The following is a 26298-nucleotide window of genomic DNA, read 5'->3' on the forward strand; positions in this document are numbered from 1 at the left end:
GCTTTTGTACCACATTGCATTAAAAGGTCACAACCCTCTGTCGAGGTACCAAGTTGAGAAGTCAGAGCAATGAGATTTGTGGGCGGGAAAAACAACGGAGCGATGTTCTATAGTTTTACATCAATCCACGTAGACGACTGGTTCCCTCCAAGTCTCTTACTCATCATGTCCATATATTGATAGACTTTTAAACTGAGCTACAGCAAAATAAGTGCAACACGAGTTATTTGATTTTCTTAATGTGGCCATCCATTTGGAACATGACTGAAACCTATAGTTGGCTCCACGGGTGACGCTGGCTGGAGTGGTGGTGAAGGCAAGGGATTCCAATCCAGGATACCGGTGGGGCTCGTTGTCGACTTAACTACACTTTGACGTGACTTGCTTTCACATTGTTTTGTAATTCATTCAGCAATTTATTTCTTAAACGCCTCCGATTAGGATGGTTGGCTTCGTACGGCGTGAGAGAATTTCAACACACACACGCACATACAAGCAAGTATATAAAATGCAACTATGCTTCCAAAAAAGTTTTTCGTTATTTGTTTGCACAATTCACTTCACACCCGAAAATTAAAAACACTTTTCAACTTTCAGTAGTGCTCCAGAATTGTTTTAACGAGACACAGCAGCAAACACCAATTGAACAAATGTTCAATTGAAGAGCACCATTAAACATGCATTGCCTACAACTGTAATTGCCAGCAAACGAAATGGAGACAAAAGCTCCTTTCTGCTGCACGCCAATGAGCGCAGCACCAACAGTTCCTTGTGTTAGGGGCAACATTGTTGCCGGAAAGCTGTTGCACACCGCGTTCATTGTGTTGCATCTGCCAGAAAGTAGTCCAGTCAAAAACAGCGAAGCAGACATAAACATGTTTATGGTGCGCCTTAATTAACATTGTTGTTATGACGAGTAGTGCGTCCTTTGGCGATGCAATATTTTCAACCGGGACCACAACGCTAAAAAGCCCAAATGTAAAAACAATATGGCGACCAGGAGGTCATGTAGCAGAGCTTTAACAGTTCTGCAAAGGACATTGGTTTGAAAACTCTTTACAAATATACGCATGTTCCAGAAGCATCAATGTACTATATCGTACAGTGTTGAAGCTACAATGGTTTATAACTTCCCCCCTAGGCGACACTTTGCTGAGACATGTCAGACGAGTTCTTAATGTGACTGCACTCGAATACCTATTACGGTAAAGCAAATGCTGTCTCTGGGAGCGCACGTGACCATGCTCATTCCAAAGGTGCCTTGTTAAGTATCCTGGTTGGCATTTCGTGCTGGTTGCTCTGCAATCCTTTGTGCACATTGCTATTACATTTGCAAGAGAAAGGAAAACCTTATTGTATTTTCTCTGGCTAACACGTGATGTTTGAACAAGAAGTAATGAAAGTTGAACTTTCATTTCCATCATGCTTTTTATCGAACTATTTATCATATCACTTCAATTGTTATGAAATGCTATCCATCGCTATGCCTCACATCACTGCGTTCATGCTCGTGGTTTGCCTCAGTTCTCATCTCAAGCATGTGTCGATGCTTTTCTCTTATGTTATTTAAACAAGTCATTCTAATTTAATTTATTCTCTTTTTTAATAGTACAATAGTGTTAAAAACACCGCAAGTGTTGTTTTAGGCTTTGTTCAATACACGCTGCTATTAATTCGGGGGGCGAAATTCTTGAGAAACCTGAAACTCACAATGGAACTACGTGCCACCAGCCAACACAAGGCTTACGTAGACTCGCATTGTAGGCCTGAGTTTCTCTTGAAGTGTTGTTATTTTAAACTCCTTTCAAGTGTTTGTTTTATGTCATATTAGCGATTAAGTGATGTTGAGAGGTGATATTGCTTCCACATTAGTGTATATAGGCTTTTTTTTGTTATGTTCTTGAGATAAATCTGGTTGCTTTGGTAAGGTGAATAACCATTAATAGGGCCTGCACTGGAGTGTATCTTGTATGTAAGCCAGGACAAGCAAAGTGCACATGGGCTATTCGTCGAGAAAAATGCGAGTATTAAATATTTGTAAGGCTATTCCCCAAGAAGGGCTCATTAGACCTCACATTTAGACTTCAATGAAAAGTTCGGTGGAAATTTTAAACATAATTTTAAGAAAAATATATTCCAATTGTGCTTTGTCAGGCGCAGGCCGACACATCTCTGCTGTTTTGAAATCACTTGAGGAGACCAAGGCTACTGTGCCTCAGAGAATCAAAACAAACCCAAACAGAAGCAGCGTGCCTAACGCCCGCTAAGCAAGCCTTGAGTACCAACGTCTAGCTGGTATTAACTTCGTAGATTTTCAGATGACTGCGTTTTTTCGTATTTTAAAATTTGAACCTTTCCCTCCACATTTATCCCAATTGTGCTTTTGATATCGATACGAAGGAACCCACAGCAGAGCTCTAGAGACTCCCCCTCGGTTTAAACATGAGCCACACACATGCATCAATCATGTCGAGCGAAGTCGGCCCTGGATGCATGTCTCAGAACGAACTCATTCTAAACTCTCTGTAGGGATTGCAGAACTTGTCTTCATCTCATACTCTGTCAGCTTAACACGTGGACTTTCGCGACCAATATCATCCATAATAGAGTTAGACTTCTCCACAAATCTGTCTGTCGCCTGATGAAGCTGGTTGTGATTACTGGCGGAACGTCGTACTCAGTTTGTAAATGTTGTGGCTTGGCTCTCCAACACACCGACGTGCTGTACTAGTGACGAATTGGCACGTTGTGTTTACGTGACAACCCTTACTAGTTGGCTGTGTCGGGTGGTGGCGGGTTTTAACGACACATTTATATATTTACGCGATCTAACCCCAAAAAACCTCTATTATGGATTAGTATAAGTGTTTGTAAAATGGACCACGAAATCCCAAACCATATATATTTAAATATATGTTATTCAGAGTTCTGTTGAAGTTACAATTTTGGGCACTTTCTTAAAATGTTGTGGTTAGGAAAACAAAGTATTCAAACGCAGACATTTTTACAAGTACTTGAAACGCTTAAAAGTAATTTCCCTAAAATTGCGCATCGAGTGTATGCACTGAATTCGCCAGACAATGCCTGGGAGCATGCATATGCTGTACAATACAGGGAGAAAATAAAGTATATCATGCCCCCACAAATCTAAATGCCAGCACCATCATTGATTAAGATATGTTTTGCAAAAAACATTATTGCATTCACCTGTTGCTTAAATTAGGAAGACGTGATCATCGGTTAGAATGCATATTTTAATTCGAGAGCATGTGTTACATTTTTGAATGTGAGCTCCATTCTTAAATCAACTTTCTACTATTCTATTTGTCTGCTCGTCCCACAGTGGCCAGTCAGTCCTCTGGCAATGAGGAGGTACGGTCCTTACTCTACTTAACTTTGATCTCGCTGTGTGTTGGCAAGCTGCACAGAATGTAGGATAGTTGTTTTCTGCAGGAAAGTATAATGACGGTTATGCTATCCTGATGAATCATACATAGGTAAAGCCAGCATTCAGTAGCCCCATCTCTAAACAGCCACAACATTTTAAAAGGCAGCATTTCAAACATTTAAATCTAAAGGCCGCCGTGTTTATACTACATACGTAATTAATAATATAACAACCCTTTGTCAATGCACTGGCGGATGAAGGCCTTACATCTCGCATTAGTCCTGGAAGAGGCTATTTGGTCAGGTTGGTGAAGTTGGGGACAATGGTTAGTTCTGATAGGAAATCAATCTGATTTCTGTTCAGAACAATGGAATCTTGTGATTGTATAGACTGCGCAACTGGAGGGAAATCCTTCTCTGTGGATGACTTGTGTACGCGTGATGCATCCTCACCTTCTCCTTCAGGCCCAGAAGCAGCAGAGGCGTGCAGAATCCCGAAACATCATCTTCAGCTTGAACACGAACAGGTAGTCTAACAACGCATAACAGATGTACGCACGAATGCGTATACACCCGTCAAAGTAAATAACTGTGAGCATGTTTATATTGGTGCTGGTGCAGATGCAACTCAGGTGGGTGATCTATGGCACATTGAAGGGATAGCTCCTTCCTCTTGTACCTTATGCATATTATTTATGTTGATGACATGCTGCTCATATTGAGAAGACATATAAACTCTGCTTGGACATAGACACATCAGTGGGAGGATACATCGGCTGCATGATGTAGTCGGTATGCCCAGCAACTGCACGCCCAGCCACTGCACGCCCAGCCAGCGCATGCCCAAGCAGCTTCCGTTTGGCCAGATAAAGGGAGTTAAACGAGCACGGCACGGGCTAGAGAAGAGGTGGGCTGATGTACAGGAGGCGAAACGGATGTGCCATCGACTGGTACTAGTGGTGTCATGATTGGCCTCTTTGGAGCGGGCTCATGCAAGGTTCTGACGTGCAGTTGGCAGTAGCCGCTATCCAGCAATCATTGGAAGCGGAAGAGCAATACTCATGACAATGAGCAGAGTGCCAGGTGGCTAAAACACAGCAAGGTTGCTAAATGGAAAGCGCAGTTGGTGCATCTGCAAGTCATCTCAGTCAATGAACCTATCATAGCTGGCTGGCCCATCCCGTGACTCCCACCAGGGGGCCTTTGACACTTCGCACGGTCTGAAACTGCTCCTAAGCTCGTACAAGTGCCAGGGTGATGTCACCAGCACTTAGTGACGAATGGAATTTGATGTAATTATGAGTGCAGATTTTTTTTTATTGAGGCTAATTGAGGGATCTGTGCCTCAGTATAAATGAAGAAGAGTGGCATTCCTGGTTAATACTTGCACTATAGCCATGGTGCCCCAGCTTCGATTCCTGGCTATGCACAACAGCATTGTGAATTGTTATCTAAACCTGATGAGTTCAAAATTGCAGTTTGACTTTTCCTGCTATAATAATTACCTGGCACTGTGTGACAGCGCCGAGTAGACCCAGCTGGCCTGGGTGCGGTGCCGGCTTCACCCATCTCCTCCTGGGCTCTGCCAATCGAAATTCACGAGTGGCCCGACAGTCCGCCGTGAGGCTTCACAGGGAATCTCTGTCCTGGCGACAGGGCCCCAAAAGCCACACGCTCGAACTCGGACCCGGAGGATGACCTCGTGGAGGAGGACGAAGCGGAGTGGAGCGCACAGACGTGCCAACAAGGCGTTGAAGAGGAGAGTGTTGATGATAATGAGGAAGAGGTGAGTGGCTGTAAGTCTGTGTGTGTGTGTGTGCATGTGCTGGGTAGTGAGAGCTCGTGTTTGTTACAGTGGGTAGGTTTCAGATCAAACACAGTCAGAATCAGAATAAGAATTTATTTATTTATACGCGAGGAATCCGATGAGCTATAAAGCTCTTTTTCACAGATGTCCGTCCAATAGGGGCAGGTCAGAAAGTTACAACAACAAACGATACAAAATCACTCAGGTTATTTTTTTCCCCAGTACAAAACATGGCTTTGCTGCGTATTAGCATGAGCCATAGCGGCTCCTGCACTCTATTCGAATGGTTCAGAAATTTCTCACATAAGAGGAATTGTCCAGATCAGAAGTCTTGAATGAAGGAGTTACCTTTGGGAGATGTCTCGTATTTTTATTTTAAATGCTGGTAATTTTTGTCGTGCATTTGTACGTATGTTTATTTACTGTTTAAAATAAACGGACCGGCTCTTACACACACACACACACCGAAACACTGCACACAACGCGATGCATTGTGCACTATGAGGCATCATTGGTCATGTTTTTTGGCGTCATATGCACGCAACGCACACGATCCAACTGGGAAATGCTGCACGCTGACTGCGAACTGGGAAGGGCATGCAGCACTCACTGCTGCATGTGTAGGTGCATTTTTGTTCCCATCACCTCATGCTTCCATGAGGGGTGTGGTTTGTGTAACCCGGACCCTGGGCTGGCCTCCCATCAGCCCCAATGAACTCTGGCTGACTGCACTGCACACACTGCCAGCTAGTGTGGGTTTGTCTTTGTGTGTGTGTGTATATGTGTGTGTGCATGTGTGGAGTGGTAGTACAGCGGTTAGTGCACTGCACTACAAACCCTGTGACTCGAGTTCGATTCCCGCTCACGGCCGACACCAGTGACGATTAACTGAATAGGTCCTGGGCCTCCCCTAGGTCGACTCAGCCACAAATAAGTACCTGGTGCGATGTGAAAACATCGCCACTGGGAAGACAAAAGCGGCCGGGCATGGTGCTGGTCACCCACCCCCTCGTATGCCTTGCCGGCCTTCATAGGTGCTCGCTAACAGCACTTGCCCTACCAGTCTGTTCAGGCTACATGGGGGATCTTTGTCTTTGCGTGGGTGTGTGGGTGTGTGGGTGTGTGGGTGTGTGGGTGTGCGGGTGTGCGGGTGTGTGGGTGTACCTGTATTTGTGTCTGTGCATGTAATTGGGGAGCCCCATTGAAGGCCATCACGGCGATGCGTTGATGTATCTGTGTTGAACTTCTTTCGCACTGGTGATGTGACCATCACTGGCTCCACGCGATTCTCCATCTCTCAAGGACAATATTTGTACGACTCAAATTTGTGCGTAAATGTGTCATCATCAATCATCATCTTAAAACGGCCCTAAACAACAAACCTCAAAGCCAGTACACACGTCATTGGCCCCAATGCGTGGTGCGTTTTTGGCCACCATCGTGTCTCTTTTTGTTGTTGGAGCAATTCATGTAGCGCTAATTCTGCAATTGGTGACCTGCATTCCCCCGCTTCTCTTTCTGTACTGGCAGGACGGAGTGGGTGGAGTGAGGGCAGAGCTATGGATCCAAAGCGATAAATCGTGGAATAATTCCACCAATCGTGAAATCACGTCAATCAATATTTGGGGGCATGTTTTTTCAGGGCCTTCATTTAATAAAATTTAAAAAAAGTAAGAAAAATAATAACTGCCCACATTACATTAATGTGTTATGCGCACTTTGAATATTATTATTAGGAATGCACTTTAAATTGGGAAGCCTCACTGGATCTCACTGAGTCTCGAGTGTTTGGCTTCTTGTGGGAGGAAACTGGAGACTTAAGATTCCATCGCTGTGCTCCCATCTCCTGGCCACCTGGCAGCCAGCCCTGCAGCACCAAGCAGTCGCCCACTCCACCGCAAACCATGTGCGACCCTGGCAATGTAAAATGAAGCATTTTATCCGGGGGGGGGGGGGGGGTGGGGGGGTGTAAATGTGTCTCTCCCCGGATGACAACTGAAGTGCAATCCTGGGGATTAGAAACGAAAATCCGAGCCCGGAGAATCCCCCAATTCCACCCGCCCCCCCCCCCCCCCCAATTTCACTTGCACTCTGCTGCTCAGCTGAATGCACACATTGTGCTTTGACGTGGAATGAAAGCACTCTTAACCTCCACGCAAGGTGCGATACTCATCGCAAGTTAAAAACAAATGAGTTTGTCAATTGGATCGTGACCCCGAATCGTAAAAATCCATCACGTCGCAAAGCGGCACGTGACACCGCAGGCCAATATAATATTGGTGGAATTGCTGTGCTCACATTCCCAACCATGCAGTCCGCGGTGCCAGCGACGTTCTGCATCGCTCTGGTTTTGCAGCTGGGACGCGCTGTTGCTGACGTATGCCTCGTCTCGATAATGTTCTGATGCCTCTGTTTACGTCTTCCAGGAAGCACCCATGCAGGAGCTCTTGGACTTCTCTGCCCTCTACAGCTGCATGCTTATCAGCTCTGTACTGGTAGGTGCACACACGCACACGAACACACACACAAGGAAACCGATTGGGACAATTATCACATAAATGTAATAAATGTAAGCGCCAATACACAAACGACTGGCCGGACGGCTCAAGAGAAGATGGTGCGGACTGTCCATGCGAGCAGTGACCATGACAGGGTGGAACCGGACGTGACAACACGACACCAGTGGAGGGATGTGAATGCAGGTGCCAATATACGATCGCCTGACGTGACAAACACATATTAAATAAGCAATACCTCTGTGGGCGAATTTAATGACGAGTTTTAATTCTCGTAATGCTAACTCTGGGAAGTTACAGCAAGACAGAGAGAGGATTTATTATGGAAAACAATTAGCAGAATGTTCATCCTGTATAGACTACTGGAGGCGACAGTGTGCGTTTGCGAGCACCTATTTAGGCAATTATTGTGCATGTGGTGTTGATGGGGTCCAGGGTCACATTTGCCTGATTGCCGCTCTCATGCGCCAAGCATTTATTTTAACCCGGTCAACTTCGGGGAGTCCCAAGCCAGGTAGATAGAGATGACTAATCAAAGTTAGGTCGTGGATCAAAGTTAGGGTTCTGGGATTAACCTGACTTTCACAAATACATACGTGCATACGTGTATCTGCATGCACATAATACATGTGCATACACAGGCACAGGCAGATGCTGTTTGGTTAGTCCAGCTGGGCTGCCACAACAAGAGCAGTGTTTTGGTAGCAGTGAGTGATTTTTAAATAAACTTAAGCAGGCTTCTGCTGTCCACATTAAACATAATGCAGGTGTGAGAAGTTTATTTGATGGGACTGCCTTTTGTTTGTTTGGAACTCTGGGGCTGGCAACCCCGAGCCAATATCATGAAGGACGGCTCATGCAAACTTTTATTTCTTTCTTTACGAGACTTGGCTAAGACTAGCTGATCACCCTGAACTTGGCTAACCGATGATTCACACCCAACTCGGCAGTCACTGTCCCAAGCTGTGTTTGTGTTGGTTAGGGGGAGATTTTGGATTGTTTAAGTGCACATATGGGCCACAAATGATAGAAGCAGAACTCAGAAGCAAATATATGGCAAGCGAGAAGCAGGGTGACACGTGCGTAGAGGAGGTGAGTCATTTATAGGGGCTCTGTTTCCTCTGGGCACCTTCTGCTGTCAGAAGAGATGATCCCGTGTAAGACAGAGAAACACTGCCCGAACTGGAGGGAATGGTGCTCTCTCATCTGAAGAAGGAATGGACTTCAACTTGTACATTGTATTGGAAGAGTCTTTTACTAACTGGCCACGTGGTTCAATGGGAGAGCGAGTGACTTGCAATCAGAAGGTCGCGAGTTCAAATCCTAGTTGGAGATTGATTCAACCCATCATCTCTCTTGGGTCGATAAAATAAGTGCTGATTTGTGGGGAAGTGAACAGTGGGTGTACTGTGGATTTACTCACCCCCTGCCGTATGAATGTCACATTTCCTCTACTGGTTTAGAGATGTAAACAGGAGATGAAACACTGCCTCAATTCTCAATTGAGGAGGAAATCAATTGGGACTTTTGAGTCTTTCGCTATAGAGCTGGCTTTGGAATAATGAAGTAATTTTAGTATTTTTTATGGTGTTTACTAGTGAATTTAAAATGGTCTCGTGCTTTAGGCAGTTGTTATTTTACATGGCTGTAAGGGTCTTATTTACTTTTATTCGTTAAGGGATTTTGAATGGTTCAGTTATTTTATGTAAAGTGCTGTGAGGTTTTATGTGAATGGCACTGGATGAATCTAGTTTTATTTTGTTACTTTATTACTTCGATTTGTATAGTGAGTTAAGCAGCTCAATTATCAGACCTTTCATCTTCTTGGTTCTTTCGGTAAAGTCACGTAGAAGGGAAGTAATAAAATAATAAAAATAAAACATAATAAAACAATTCTCACGACGTTTCGGCCACAACGCAAGCAGCCGTCTTCAGGTGAAAACCAGGTCCGTCGAGGCGACAGAGTCTGAATGAAACAGCACACGAGCTTGGAGCATATATATAAGCTGGGCGCATTGACAAAGGAATTTGCATATCAAAAGGAATTTAGCATATTTATGGGAAATGCAGGAATGTGATTAGTACTGCATATGCATGTGCATTATGCAGGATTAACAGCATCAAAGGGAGCTGCAGTTACTGCTGCTGCTGCAGTTGCTGCTGCTGCAGTTTCTGCTGCTGCTGCAGTTGCTGCTGCTGCTGCAGTTGCTGCTGCTGCTGTTACTGCTGCTGCTGCACTTGCTGCTGCTGCTGCAGTTGCTGCCTTATCCATTTTAATATAACACTATGTATTATTCTACCCACCCTAATGTGTATCACACTGCTATATGTTTACTATACAATTACGACACCATACATTACTCTGCACACTGCACCATGCCAGTGAGTGGAACGCGGTCTGAAAGTCACCGTAAACGTGAACACAATCAGTTAAGATCCGAAATGGTTTATTACGTCCTTCCAATGATTGCTAAGCCAGAATCCATCTTCTCGGTTGAAATTGTCTCTGTGTTTGTATATGTGGATCGCCTCATGAACGAATCTCTCATGATAGCCAGATGGCTTGCAGAGAACCTCTGTCTTGGAGAAGTCAATATCATGTGAGCCCACTGAGTTGTAACAGTGATCTGCCACGGCTGAGGTGTTTGTCCTACCGTGTTTCAGGTCTGCCTTATGTTCACGGATGCGGTCCGAGACATGTCGTTTGGTTTCTCCAATGTAACTGCTACCACAGAGGCAACTTAGTTTGTAGACGCCAGGGTACTGTATGTCTGGAACCACATCTTTTACAGACGGGACCAGATCACGGATTTTATGTACTGTGTTGAATCGGACCTGGATCTTGTGTTTAATCAGGATTTTGGAGATCTTTTTTGTGACCCCAGCAATGTAGGGTAAGGTGATGGTCTTGAAAGGCTCCTCAACAGGATCCTTCTTGATGGTTGGAGTGATGGCTTTGCGGATTGTGTAGTCGGAGTAACCATTAGCCTTAAGAGCTTGGCGTACGTGTTTGAGTTCACTGGAAATGTGTTCATGGTCGGAGATGCATTGGGCTCTATGATATAGAGTCTTGATGAGGGAATTCTTCTGGGATGGATGGTGGTGGGAATCCGGTTTTAGATAAGCATCCGTGTGGGTGGCTTTCCTGTAGACAGAGTGGCTCATTGAACCATCAGGTCTCCTTTTGATTAGGACATCCAAAAAGGGTAGCTTGCCATCATTTTCGACTTCCATGGTGAATCTGATGGCTGGGTGTATGGAATTGATGTGGTCGAGAAATTGGTCTAGAGCAGGCCGGCCATGTGGCCAGATGACAAAAGTGTCGTCTACGTACCTCTTCCATAAGGTCGGGCGTAGAGTGGCAGTCTGGATGGCGTCCGTCTCAAATTTCTCCATGAAGATGTTGGCTACAACCGGAGATAGGGGGGAGCCCATTGGGGTGCCCTCAATTTGCTTGTAGAAGGTTCCATTCCAGGTGAAGTATGTATTGGTTAAGCAGTGTCTCACCAGGGGGGGTACCCCAGCATTCAGTCCTTGATGAACCAAGTCTTCAATGATTGCGATGGTGTCAGGCACAGGCACCTTGGTGAACAAGGAAACCACATCAAAACTGACAAGCAGGTCGTCTGGGGACAGGGCAATCCCCTTGATTGTCGATACCAGGTCAGTAGAGTTTAGTACTGCAGAGGTGGTTTTTCCAGTGAAAGGCCGTAGGATTTCGGACAAAAAACGAGCCAGTTTGTAAGTGGGGGAGTTGATAGTAGAAACAATGGGACGAAGAGGTGTATCTTCTTTATGTATCTTTGGCAAGCCGTACAATCTTGGTGGCCTGGCTGCAGAAGGTTTCAACGATAACTGTTTGGTCTGATCAATTAATGCGGTTGAAGCAGAAATGATGTTGTTGGTTTTGGAGACGAGGCTGTTGGTGGGGTCTCTTTTTATTTTTGTATAGCTGCCATCGTTGAGTAGTTCTTGAATTTTGTTGTTGTATTCTATTTTGTCCATGATGACAGTGGCATTGCCTTTGTCGGCTGAGAGGATGACAATGTCATCCCTCTTTTTTAATTGAGCTAATTCAAAACGCTCATCTTTGCTGATGTTGCTAGCTGGCATCTTAGCGTTTTTGAGGGTTACAGAGATTTCAGATCTTGCTACGTCTGCAGCGATGTGACTCAAGCCCTTGAGAGCTACATCTACTCGAGCAATTATATCATTAACTGGTATGTGTCTAGGTGTGACTGCAAAGTTTAGTCCTTTAGCTAAAACGGATTTCAAACCTTCAGAAATAGGACTGTTACTGCGATTAATTACGACTTTGTTAACATCTAGCTTTTCAATGTGTGGGTCCGGTTTCTTGTTTGAGAGGCGGTTGAATTTGGAAATCAAGTTGTCCTTACACTTAGTCGACATAGCGGCAGCTGAAGAGGCAGTCATTTTTTCCACATGTTCCCAATCCGATGTGGACATTGTTACACTCAAAGATAAGTGTGATTTGTAGAGTGTCTTGTCTAACTGATCTAGTTCGGTGCGCGTAAGTCTGATTTTCTCTGAGATAAGAGCTAAGCTAGTTCTAGACAGAATTCGTTTCGCATTAGAAGAAGTTACAGCAGCAGATGTTAGTGTAAATGCGTTTGGTATTACCTTAGAGTCGCGGCATCTCTTCAGAAAGGTGAGAGACTCGATTAGCTGAGCCTTCTTATCCCGGAGCTTGTTGAAGGATCTCAAAGTTATGTGGAAACCCTCCCCGTAGAGGCGGTTAAATTTCGATTTAAAGCTTTCGTGACTGCAGGGATTCATCTTCTTGGTTCTTTCGGTAAAGTCACGTAGAAGGGAAGTAATAAAATAATAAAAATAAAACATAATAAAACAATTCTCACGACGTTTCGGCCACAACGCAAGCAGCCGTCTTCAGGTGAAAACCAGGTCCGTCGAGGCGACAGAGTCTGAATGAAACAGCACACGAGCTTGGAGCATATATATAAGCTGGGCGCATTGACAAAGGAATTTGCATATCAAAAGGAATTTAGCATATTTATGGGAAATGCAGGAATGTGATTAGTACTGCATATGCATGTGCATTATGCAGGATTAACAGCATCAAAGGGAGCTGCAGTTACTGCTGCTGCTGCAGTTGCTGCTGCTGCAGTTTCTGCTGCTGCTGCAGTTGCTGCTGCTGCTGCAGTTGCTGCTGCTGCTGTTACTGCTGCTGCTGCACTTGCTGCTGCTGCTGCAGTTGCTGCCTTATCCATTTTAATATAACACTATGTATTATTCTACCCACCCTAATGTGTATCACACTGCTATATGTTTACTATACAATTACGACACCATACATTACTCTGCACACTGCACCATGCCAGTGAGTGGAACGCGGTCTGAAAGTCACCGTAAACGTGAACACAATCAGTTAAGATCCGAAATGGTTTATTACGTCCTTCCAATGATTGCTAAGCCAGAATCCATCTTCTCGGTTGAAATTGTCTCTGTGTTTGTATATGTGGATCGCCTCATGAACGAATCTCTCATGATAGCCAGATGGCTTGCAGAGAACCTCTGTCTTGGAGAAGTCAATATCATGTGAGCCCACTGAGTTGTAACAGTGATCTGCCACGGCTGAGGTGTTTGTCCTACCGTGTTTCAGGTCTGCCTTATGTTCACGGATGCGGTCCGAGACATGTCGTTTGGTTTCTCCAATGTAACTGCTACCACAGAGGCAACTTAGTTTGTAGACGCCAGGGTACTGTATGTCTGGAACCACATCTTTTACAGACGGGACCAGATCACGGATTTTATGTACTGTGTTGAATCGGACCTGGATCTTGTGTTTAATCAGGATTTTGGAGATCTTTTTTGTGACCCCAGCAATGTAGGGTAAGGTGATGGTCTTGAAAGGCTCCTCAACAGGATCCTTCTTGATGGTTGGAGTGATGGCTTTGCGGATTGTGTAGTCGGAGTAACCATTAGCCTTAAGAGCTTGGCGTACGTGTTTGAGTTCACTGGAAATGTGTTCATGGTCGGAGATGCATTGGGCTCTATGATATAGAGTCTTGATGAGGGAATTCTTCTGGGATGGATGGTGGTGGGAATCCGGTTTTAGATAAGCATCCGTGTGGGTGGCTTTCCTGTAGACAGAGTGGCTCATTGAACCATCAGGTCTCCTTTTGATTAGGACATCCAAAAAGGGTAGCTTGCCATCATTTTCGACTTCCATGGTGAATCTGATGGCTGGGTGTATGGAATTGATGTGGTCGAGAAATTGGTCTAGAGCAGGCCGGCCATGTGGCCAGATGACAAAAGTGTCGTCTACGTACCTCTTCCATAAGGTCGGGCGTAGAGTGGCAGTCTGGATGGCGTCCGTCTCAAATTTCTCCATGAAGATGTTGGCTACAACCGGAGATAGGGGGGAGCCCATTGGGGTGCCCTCAATTTGCTTGTAGAAGGTTCCATTCCAGGTGAAGTATGTATTGGTTAAGCAGTGTCTCACCAGGGGGGGTACCCCAGCATTCAGTCCTTGATGAACCAAGTCTTCAATGATTGCGATGGTGTCAGGCACAGGCACCTTGGTGAACAAGGAAACCACATCAAAACTGACAAGCAGGTCGTCTGGGGACAGGGCAATCCCCTTGATTGTCGATACCAGGTCAGTAGAGTTTAGTACTGCAGAGGTGGTTTTTCCAGTGAAAGGCCGTAGGATTTCGGACAAAAAACGAGCCAGTTTGTAAGTGGGGGAGTTGATAGTAGAAACAATGGGACGAAGAGGTGTATCTTCTTTATGTATCTTTGGCAAGCCGTACAATCTTGGTGGCCTGGCTGCAGAAGGTTTCAACGATAACTGTTTGGTCTGATCAATTAATGCGGTTGAAGCAGAAATGATGTTGTTGGTTTTGGAGACGAGGCTGTTGGTGGGGTCTCTTTTTATTTTTGTATAGCTGCCATCGTTGAGTAGTTCTTGAATTTTGTTGTTGTATTCTATTTTGTCCATGATGACAGTGGCATTGCCTTTGTCGGCTGAGAGGATGACAATGTCATCCCTCTTTTTTAATTGAGCTAATTCAAAACGCTCATCTTTGCTGATGTTGCTAGCTGGCATCTTAGCGTTTTTGAGGGTTACAGAGATTTCAGATCTTGCTACGTCTGCAGCGATGTGACTCAAGCCCTTGAGAGCTACATCTACTCGAGCAATTATATCATTAACTGGTATGTGTCTAGGTGTGACTGCAAAGTTTAGTCCTTTAGCTAAAACGGATTTCAAACCTTCAGAAATAGGACTGTTACTGCGATTAATTACGACTTTGTTAACATCTAGCTTTTCAATGTGTGGGTCCGGTTTCTTGTTTGAGAGGCGGTTGAATTTGGAAATCAAGTTGTCCTTACACTTAGTCGACATAGCGGCAGCTGAAGAGGCAGTCATTTTTTCCACATGTTCCCAATCCGATGTGGACATTGTTACACTCAAAGATAAGTGTGATTTGTAGAGTGTCTTGTCTAACTGATCTAGTTCGGTGCGCGTAAGTCTGATTTTCTCTGAGATAAGAGCTAAGCTAGTTCTAGACAGAATTCGTTTCGCATTAGAAGAAGTTACAGCAGCAGATGTTAGTGTAAATGCGTTTGGTATTACCTTAGAGTCGCGGCATCTCTTCAGAAAGGTGAGAGACTCGATTAGCTGAGCCTTCTTATCCCGGAGCTTGTTGAAGGATCTCAAAGTTATGTGGAAACCCTCCCCGTAGAGGCGGTTAAATTTCGATTTAAAGCTTTCGTGACTGCAGGGATTCATCTTCTTGGTTCTTTCGGTAAAGTCACGTAGAAGGGAAGTAATAAAATAATAAAAATAAAACATAATAAAACAATTCTCACGACGTTTCGGCCACAACGCAAGCAGCCGTCTTCAGGTGAAAACCAGGTCCGTCGAGGCGACAGAGTCTGAATGAAACAGCACACGAGCTTGGAGCATATATATAAGCTGGGCGCATTGACAAAGGAATTTGCATATCAAAAGGAATTTAGCATATTTATGGGAAATGCAGGAATGTGATTAGTACTGCATATGCATGTGCATTATGCAGGATTAACAGCATCAAAGGGAGCTGCAGTTACTGCTGCTGCTGCAGTTGCTGCTGCTGCAGTTTCTGCTGCTGCTGCAGTTGCTGCTGCTGCTGCAGTTGCTGCTGCTGCTGTTACTGCTGCTGCTGCACTTGCTGCTGCTGCTGCAGTTGCTGCCTTATCCATTTTAATATAACACTATGTATTATTCTACCCACCCTAATGTGTATCACACTGCTATATGTTTACTATACAATTACGACACCATACATTACTCTGCACACTGCACCATGCCAGTGAGTGGAACGCGGTCTGAAAGTCACCGTAAACGTGAACACAATCAGTTAAGATCCGAAATGGTTTATTACGTCCTTCCAATGATTGCTAAGCCAGAATCCATCTTCTCGGTTGAAATTGTCTCTGTGTTTGTATATGTGGATCGCCTCATGAACGAATCTCTCATGATAGCCAGATGGCTTGCAGAGAACCTCTGTCTTGGAGAAGTCAATATCATGTGAGCCCACTGAGTTGTAACAGTGATCTGCCACGGCTGAGGTGTTTGTCCTACCGTGTTTCAGGTCTGCCTTATGTTCACGGATGCGGTCCGAGACATGTCGTTTGGTTTCTCCAATGAAACCTTCTGCAGCCAGGCCACCAAGATTGTACGGCTTGCCAAAGATACATAAAGAAGATACACCTCTTCGTCCCATTGTTTCTACTATCAACTCCCCCACTTACAAACTGGCTCGTTTTTTGTCCGAAATCCTACGGCCTTTCACTGGAAAAACCACCTCTGCAGTACTAAACTCTACTGACCTGGTATCGACAATCAAGGGGATTGCCCTGTCCCCAGACGACCTGCTTGTCAGTTTTGATGTGGTTTCCTTGTTCACCAAGGTGCCTGTGCCTGACACCATCGCAATCATTGAAGACTTGGTTCATCAAGGACTGAATGCTGGGGTACCCCCCCTGGTGAGACACTGCTTAACCAATACATACTTCACCTGGAATGGAACCTTCTACAAGCAAATTGAGGGCACCCCAATGGGCTCCCCCCTATCTCCGGTTGTAGCCAACATCTTCATGGAGAAATTTGAGACGGACGCCATCCAGACTGCCACTCTACGCCCGACCTTATGGAAGAGGTACGTAGACGACACTTTTGTCATCTGGCCACATGGCCGGCCTGCTCTAGACCAATTTCTCGACCACATCAATTCCATACACCCAGCCATCAGATTCACCATGGAAGTCGAAAATGATGGCAAGCTACCCTTTTTGGATGTCCTAATCAAAAGGAGACCTGATGGTTCAATGAGCCACTCTGTCTACAGGAAAGCCACCCACACGGATGCTTATCTAAAACCGGATTCCCACCACCATCCATCCCAGAAGAATTCCCTCATCAAGACTCTATATCATAGAGCCCAATGCATCTCCGACCATGAACACATTTCCAGTGAACTCAAACACGTACGCCAAGCTCTTAAGGCTAATGGTTACTCCGACTACACAATCCGCAAAGCCATCACTCCAACCATCAAGAAGGATCCTGTTGAGGAGCCTTTCAAGACCATCACCTTACCCTACATTGCTGGGGTCACAAAAAAGATCTCCAAAATCCTGATTAAACACAAGATCCAGGTCCGATTCAACACAGTACATAAAATCCGTGATCTGGTCCCGTCTGTAAAAGATGTGGTTCCAGACATACAGTACCCTGGCGTCTACAAACTAAGTTGCCTCTGTGGTAGCAGTTACATTGGAGAAACCAAACGACATGTCTCGGACCGCATCCGTGAACATAAGGCAGACCTGAAACACGGTAGGACAAACACCTCAGCCGTGGCAGATCACTGTTACAACTCAGTGGGCTCACATGATATTGACTTCTCCAAGACAGAGGTTCTCTGCAAGCCATCTGGCTATCATGAGAGATTCGTTCATGAGGCGATCCACATATACAAACACAGAGACAATTTCAACCGAGAAGATGGATTCTGGCTTAGCAATCATTGGAAGGACGTAATAAACCATTTCGGATCTTAACTGATTGTGTTCACGTTTACGGTGACTTTCAGACCGCGTTCCACTCACTGGCATGGTGCAGTGTGCAGAGTAATGTATGGTGTCGTAATTGTATAGTAAACATATAGCAGTGTGATACACATTAGGGTGGGTAGAATAATACATAGTGTTATATTAAAATGGATAAGGCAGCAACTGCAGCAGCAGCAGCAAGTGCAGCAGCAGCAGTAACAGCAGCAGCAGCAACTGCAGCAGCAGCAGCAACTGCAGCAGCAGCAGAAACTGCAGCAGCAGCAACTGCAGCAGCAGCAGTAACTGCAGCTCCCTTTGATGCTGTTAATCCTGCATAATGCACATGCATATGCAGTACTAATCACATTCCTGCATTTCCCATAAATATGCTAAATTCCTTTTGATATGCAAATTCCTTTGTCAATGCGCCCAGCTTATATATATGCTCCAAGCTCGTGTGCTGTTTCATTCAGACTCTGTCGCCTCGACGGACCTGGTTTTCACCTGAAGACGGCTGCTTGCGTTGTGGCCGAAACGTCGTGAGAATTGTTTTATTATGTTTTATTTTTATTATTTTATTACTTCCCTTCTACGTGACTTTACCGAAAGAACCAAGAAGATGAATCCCTGCAGTCACGAAAGCTTTAAATCGAAATTTAACCGCCTCTACGGGGAGGGTTTCCACATAACTTTGAGATCCTTCAACAAGCTCCGGGATAAGAAGGCTCAGCTAATCGAGTCTCTCACCTTTCTGAAGAGATGCCGCGACTCTAAGGTAATACCAAACGCATTTACACTAACATCTGCTGCTGTAACTTCTTCTAATGCGAAACGAATTCTGTCTAGAACTAGCTTAGCTCTTATCTCAGAGAAAATCAGACTTACGCGCACCGAACTAGATCAGTTAGACAAGACACTCTACAAATCACACTTATCTTTGAGTGTAACAATGTCCACATCGGATTGGGAACATGTGGAAAAAATGACTGCCTCTTCAGCTGCCGCTATGTCGACTAAGTGTAAGGACAACTTGATTTCCAAATTCAACCGCCTCTCAAACAAGAAACCGGACCCACACATTGAAAAGCTAGATGTTAACAAAGTCGTAATTAATCGCAGTAACAGTCCTATTTCTGAAGGTTTGAAATCCGTTTTAGCTAAAGGACTAAACTTTGCAGTCACACCTAGACACATACCAGTTAATGATATAATTGCTCGAGTAGATGTAGCTCTCAAGGGCTTGAGTCACATCGCTGCAGACGTAGCAAGATCTGAAATCTCTGTAACCCTCAAAAACGCTAAGATGCCAGCTAGCAACATCAGCAAAGATGAGCGTTTTGAATTAGCTCAATTAAAAAAGAGGGATGACATTGTCATCCTCTCAGCCGACAAAGGCAATGCCACTGTCATCATGGACAAAATAGAATACAACAACAAAATTCAAGAACTACTCAACGATGGCAGCTATACAAAAATAAAAAGAGACCCCACCAACAGCCTCGTCTCCAAAACCAACAACATCATTTCTGCTTCAACCGCATTAATTGATCAGACCAAACAGTTATCGTTGAAACCTTCTGCAGCCAGGCCACCAAGATTGTACGGCTTGCCAAAGATACATAAAGAAGATACACCTCTTCGTCCCATTGTTTCTACTATCAACTCCCCCACTTACAAACTGGCTCGTTTTTTGTCCGAAATCCTACGGCCTTTCACTGGAAAAACCACCTCTGCAGTACTAAACTCTACTGACCTGGTATCGACAATCAAGGGGATTGCCCTGTCCCCAGACGACCTGCTTGTCAGTTTTGATGTGGTTTCCTTGTTCACCAAGGTGCCTGTGCCTGACACCATCGCAATCATTGAAGACTTGGTTCATCAAGGACTGAATGCTGGGGTACCCCCCCTGGTGAGACACTGCTTAACCAATACATACTTCACCTGGAATGGAACCTTCTACAAGCAAATTGAGGGCACCCCAATGGGCTCCCCCCTATCTCCGGTTGTAGCCAACATCTTCATGGAGAAATTTGAGACGGACGCCATCCAGACTGCCACTCTACGCCCGACCTTATGGAAGAGGTACGTAGACGACACTTTTGTCATCTGGCCACATGGCCGGCCTGCTCTAGACCAATTTCTCGACCACATCAATTCCATACACCCAGCCATCAGATTCACCATGGAAGTCGAAAATGATGGCAAGCTACCCTTTTTGGATGTCCTAATCAAAAGGAGACCTGATGGTTCAATGAGCCACTCTGTCTACAGGAAAGCCACCCACACGGATGCTTATCTAAAACCGGATTCCCACCACCATCCATCCCAGAAGAATTCCCTCATCAAGACTCTATATCATAGAGCCCAATGCATCTCCGACCATGAACACATTTCCAGTGAACTCAAACACGTACGCCAAGCTCTTAAGGCTAATGGTTACTCCGACTACACAATCCGCAAAGCCATCACTCCAACCATCAAGAAGGATCCTGTTGAGGAGCCTTTCAAGACCATCACCTTACCCTACATTGCTGGGGTCACAAAAAAGATCTCCAAAATCCTGATTAAACACAAGATCCAGGTCCGATTCAACACAGTACATAAAATCCGTGATCTGGTCCCGTCTGTAAAAGATGTGGTTCCAGACATACAGTACCCTGGCGTCTACAAACTAAGTTGCCTCTGTGGTAGCAGTTACATTGGAGAAACCAAACGACATGTCTCGGACCGCATCCGTGAACATAAGGCAGACCTGAAACACGGTAGGACAAACACCTCAGCCGTGGCAGATCACTGTTACAACTCAGTGGGCTCACATGATATTGACGTCTCCAAGACAGAGGTTCTCTGCAAGCCATCTGGCTATCATGAGAGATTCGTTCATGAGGCGATCCACATATACAAACACAGAGACAATTTCAACCGAGAAGATGGATTCTGGCTTAGCAATCATTGGAAGGACGTAATAAACCATTTCGGATCTTAACTGATTGTGTTCACGTTTACGGTGACTTTCAGACCGCGTTCCACTCACTGGCATGGTGCAGTGTGCAGAGTAATGTATGGTGTCGTAATTGTATAGTAAACATATAGCAGTGTGATACACATTAGGGTGGGTAGAATAATACATAGTGTTATATTAAAATGGATAAGGCAGCAACTGCAGCAGCAGCAGCAAGTGCAGCAGCAGCAGTAACAGCAGCAGCAGCAACTGCAGCAGCAGCAGCAACTGCAGCAGCAGCAGAAACTGCAGCAGCAGCAACTGCAGCAGCAGCAGTAACTGCAGCTCCCTTTGATGCTGTTAATCCTGCATAATGCACATGCATATGCAGTACTAATCACATTCCTGCATTTCCCATAAATATGCTAAATTCCTTTTGATATGCAAATTCCTTTGTCAATGCGCCCAGCTTATATATATGCTCCAAGCTCGTGTGCTGTTTCATTCAGACTCTGTCGCCTCGACGGACCTGGTTTTCACCTGAAGACGGCTGCTTGCGTTGTGGCCGAAACGTCGTGAGAATTGTTTTATTATGTTTTATTTTTATTATTTTATTACTTCCCTTCTACGTGACTTTACCGAAAGAACCAAGAAGATGAATCCCTGCAGTCACGAAAGCTTTAAATCGAAATATCAGACCTTTGTTTTGTTTGCCGTTCACATTTGTTTATTGTTACAACTCATTTTAAATGCTTCCCCAGTTTACACCGCAAGGAAGCACACAGCTCCTGTTACACAATCCACACATTTGCATCCCACGTTTTCTGGCCTCTACGTGTTCTGCCAGCTCGTTTGCCACACACAAAAATAATATGAGCTGCGTTTGTATACGAATTTAATCAATCGCCAAATCAGTGAACTCACGTAAAGTAAACACCACATCGGTCACTAACACTGGCCCACAATGGAATCGTATCTAATGGGCTGACATGTTGGGCTGTGTCCCTTCTTCAACAACAATTTCAACAAAATAAATCTAAATCACTCCACAGATTTTGGACACTTTTACAACAGTCGGCAACGCATGCCAGCTGCAGTCGAGTCTGCTGGTCAGCGTGTAGCAGCGCCATTTCCACTCCGAGTGTCAAACACACATGGCCCACCGCCGTTATGGTTGGCTTTGGTGAAATAGTGAAAGTAGATTTTCTTAAATAAGTGTAAATAAATTCGCGATGAAACGTTGTATATAAAATGTGTGCAATTTGGCCAGGGCTTGGGTGGTTACAAGCACATTTTTTTGAGAATGACATTGAAGTGAACTTTCAAGTTTATTAATGTTTCAAATCAGCACACCGTTCCAAATTTACAGCGTTCAGGCAATGGCATTCCAAATGACCACCGCTGCTGAAGAACACTCAGTGAAGCTAAATTCTGTACAGTCCATAAGCGTACGGGCTTCTGGATGCCCTCCTATTTTTTTTTGCCCTCAACTGAAACAATCAAAATACTGAAAATAATTATAGGAAAATATATGCCAATTCAGTAATTGGGTATTCGCATTTTTATTTGAAGAGGTGAAAAGCTAAATGTAATATGATGGGTTTTTTTTTGCAGCCACTGATGACCAGGCTGAGACCATCAGCTCACTGAAACTTGAGAAACCACTGAAACCATAGGTCCAGTGTCACTGCCTGTATCTCACCGGTATTGGCTCAGAGCTATAAACCCCAAGACACCCAGCCACTCCATTCCATTACTACTTGTGTATAAGAATGCACTTTTTAATAGAAATGGCCCTGCTGTATTAAACGTCCCACTCCATCCATGACATGTCCCAGCGATAGCACATTCAACCTAATGTTGCAGAGGCTCGTGGTTGGAATCCGGCAGGCGACGCTAATTGTTATTGCGGCTACAGTAGCCAACAAATACTTGTCGTCCGCTTCACAGTGCACGTTCCTGATGCACTGACGTCATTAAACAAGTTGGCCATTTGTGTGCCAGCGTCATGATACAACATTTTCAGAAATTTGTAAAATTCGTTCGTTGGTTTTTCAGTCCGCTTGCCCTGGTGAGGGTGGCGGCGGCAGCGCGTTGAGTCGGGCGGTGCACACCTCCCTCTCCCTGGCGACAGACTCCAGCTCTACATCACTATACACTACTACTACTACTACACCATACACTGCTATACACTACACTACTATACACAGAATCTAGCTTTTCCAGGGGAATTCCCAGGCATTCCCAGGCCAGATGAGCGACATGGTCTCGCCAGCGTGCCCTGGGCCGGCCCCTGGATCTTTGCGAAATTTGTAAAATATTACTCGCAAATTACTCAAATGGGATGACACATAACAGCAATCATTGGCCCCTACTGGCAGACTGATGCTCACTGGCAGGAAAGTGCTGAGTCACCGTGTGCCACACAGGGACAGCTGCTACTTGGGGGGTCCATCGAAATGTTTGAGATGAAATGTTGTCTAAGGTGTTATGAGTTTTTGAGGCACTTAAGTGCCGTAAAATATGATGAAGATTATAATTCTGTGTTATTAAAACACTGCGTTGAACAAGTCCCGTATTCAAGGCTCATGCAGCAGAATATTATTAGACCTTAATTGCTTGACGTGACTGAGAAACAATTTTTTGTGACACTCCACTGCTACAGCGTCTAGACAGCATGGCAGATTGAGACCCCAAAAATACACACAGACCCTGTAAATAAGCAGTGTATGGCTATAAAAGACACGTTTTTTGGAACATCTATTCCACATTTGCAGTTTGTTGATAAGCGCTGACATTTTGTAATATTAGCTCAAGTTAGTTTGTTGATGAAGGTGCATGCTGTTTAAAGTTAGGAATATAAATTCTGTAATAGCAATGTCTGTGAAAATTCTCTGACAAAAGAAAGCTCAGAGCACATTCCAATGTAAATTTTAACTGCAGGGTTATTTTACTGCACTATTGGCTTGCTATTTGCATTCACAAACAAATATGGTAAAACAAATTGTCTTTTCCTCACATTGATACTGATTGTGTTTTCAGTGTCATGTCACGAGACATTCAAACTCTCGCAAAGCATTGTATCACCCTGTCCGTAAAAGGAGACATCACATAACTACGTATTTAATGTCTTCAAGTGACATCTTATGCACAGTAGAAGCCAACACTTCCCCCCCTGCACGTGACGGTGATGTTCTTAGCATAACAGTCAAGGTGATTACATTTTGATTTAAACCTTTCGTGACTGCAGGGATTCATATTCTTGGTTCTTTCGGTAAAGTGACGTAGAAGGGAAAGAACCAAGAATAGTCAAGGCGATATTAATAATTCTAAGCGATGGAATTTGGCCAAAGTAATTTTAGAACCGAATTTAATGTCATGTTTTTTTGGTGTGTAGTCATTGTGTGAGACCGTGCCTATGTTGGCACCGTGGAGAGCACAGATGGTGCATCCGCCGGTCATCTTGCTTAACCCATAACACGTGGGTCTTTCTCATGCCCTGCCAGCAAGCCGTTACCACTTCATGTGACCTCAAAGTCCATCCAGTCTGGCAAAAGCACTTGGATGGTGATTGGCGCCTGTTGTTATGTGCGCTTTCAAAAAAGATTGCTGCGTGCACAATATTGATAACAATATTATTACCGCTCAATAAAACATCCCAATTCAATATTCACCCAAATAAGGGCCTTAAAACACAGTGAGGCTTAAATTATATTCCTGTACTGTTACTATTATTATAAAGTGTTGCATGATGTTGATGAGGCTCTGAGAAGCCAAAACCCGTCCAGGGTTTGCCTTGCTTGAACAAATCCTGCAGGGAATTATTGGCTCAGAATGATAATTTGTGAATGTACTTAAATGGTATTTTATTTTGGCCATGAATCATAAACAATATTTTATTTTGGCGACGAAACATACGTGCTATTTTCTTTTGGCTATGAAACAGACTGATGTGGCAACGGAGTTACATATTTAATTGATGAATGACACGGACATTCCACCACAGGCACACATCCTTCAAGGGCCTACATTGCTGCTAAATTCTGCTGTTATCGGTGGTGCTTGTGTCTCCTCAATCATCCGTCAGAGCGTGGCTAGACCAAACTGAATCTCGTTTTGGTTGTGTTGTATTTGGTTGAAGTTGGGCTAAGAATCAAACTTGCTTCACACGTGAACTTAGTTTGACCTTAGGTGGAGCCTGCAATGTTAACCTCTAAGGAGCTCGGCAGCGTTGGCGTGAGTTCCCTTACGTAAGTGCTCGAACTCGCCCCCCTGAGACACTCGGCCATCTTGGATTTTTTTCAAATCATTACAAAATATACTTTGTGCTCTACCGTACTCAATGCAAATATAGTTACTTGTAGAGTGCGTGCCTTATTTAAAACAGCAAGTAATATAATACAAAAAACTGCATTTACCTTTAATGTTCGACCAGTTTTATTGTTTTGTATGTTTTGTTAGCAGGAGTAAAGTGCAGTGTTATGAGAAACCCATGGATACGAGGGGATAGCATTCACATTCCACAGCAGACGTGAAACCTGCACGGGGGCACTTTAAAGTAGTGAAAGAAAGTATACCGATACTTAACATTTTGTTCGAATTGCGTTCGTTATAATGCAGCCTGAAGTGGCAAAATGTTACGTGAAAAATTAGCACAATAACAACAGTAACCCTGTGCACGTTTGTTCAACTTTTTTGTTGGTATAAAAGGCTTTCCTTTGTACGGTGTGTGCGTGGGTTAAAGGGTTAATGCCGAACGCGTGTGAAGGGCAGCAGCACTCATCCTGGCAGGGTCTCGCTACTGTGATTCCTTTTTGAAAGGTGACTCGTGTTTTTACTAACTCCTTTGCTTGATATTAAATATTTAACCCCAGTGTAATAAGTGTGGTGTTTCAGCATTGAGGCGTGTTGTTTTAACTTGTTGAGAGGTAGCCAGCAGATTCGTGAGGGGAGGAGGCTGAGTGTGAATGCATGGTGTATGTGTGCTTCTGAGTATGTGTGCCTCATATGTATGTGTATGTCTGTACGTGTGCGTGTCTGTGTGCACATGAGTATGCAAAGTAGTGGTGTAGTGGTTAACACGCAAGGCAATGCACATGCATAGCCACGCACATGAGTGACAGTTGGTATCGAAGCCTGGTCTGGACTTCTCGTGGATTGACTCAGCCAAAAATGGGTACCCGCTGAGGTGTCCTGTATTGATACTTTATGAGTAATGTGAAGATGAAGGTGGGTGTAGCTGTATGGTTGTGACTCTCCTACCTCACTGAGTGGTGTGCTGGTCGTAATAGGTGGGTTCCTCCAGTCTCAATAAAGATTCTGATTCTGTTTGATGACAGTCCTTAACCTCACGGTCTGTCAGATTGAGGTCGATGTTTTTCATCTGTGTGTTTGTGTTGCAATGCATTTTACGGCGGTTAATTATTTTTCCATTTTGTTCACAGCAAGATTAAGCATGGTTGGAATCAGTGTGTGTATGTACCTGAACGCGTTTGGAAAAAAATGCATATTTATGATAATTACATGACAAAATACAATTTTTTAAATTAATTCATGGCTTGCAGTAC

The 26298-nt window shown here is 44.4% G+C and overlaps 1 protein-coding gene across 5 annotated transcripts in view; it reads left to right on the forward strand.

Annotated features, from left to right (window-relative positions):
* Window positions 1–26298, forward strand: part of LOC133343265 (exocyst complex component 6B-like) — a 97756-nt gene that overhangs the window by 24415 nt on the left and 47043 nt on the right. For 4 of the 5 annotated variants that reach the window (XR_009755230.1, XR_009755231.1, XM_061552717.1 and 1 more), the window contains exons 7-9: window positions 3853–3914; window positions 5044–5173; window positions 7621–7689. Coding sequence is in view for 2 of the 5 variants with exons in the window: in XM_061552717.1 (XP_061408701.1) it covers window positions 3853–3914; window positions 5044–5173; window positions 7621–7689 (261 nt within the window). In the remaining 3 variants the exon portion in view is untranslated. Of the gene's footprint in view, window positions 1–3852; window positions 3915–5043; window positions 5174–7301; window positions 7355–7620; window positions 7690–26298 lie in introns of those variants that run through there. The other variant, XR_009755232.1, reaches the window with a different exon arrangement.

The sequence above is a fragment of the Lethenteron reissneri genome, chromosome 17, assembly GCF_015708825.2.
Source record: "Lethenteron reissneri isolate LAM-NWPU_2019-01 chromosome 17, ASM1570882v1, whole genome shotgun sequence".
NCBI lineage: Eukaryota > Metazoa > Chordata > Hyperoartia > Petromyzontiformes > Petromyzontidae > Lethenteron > Lethenteron reissneri.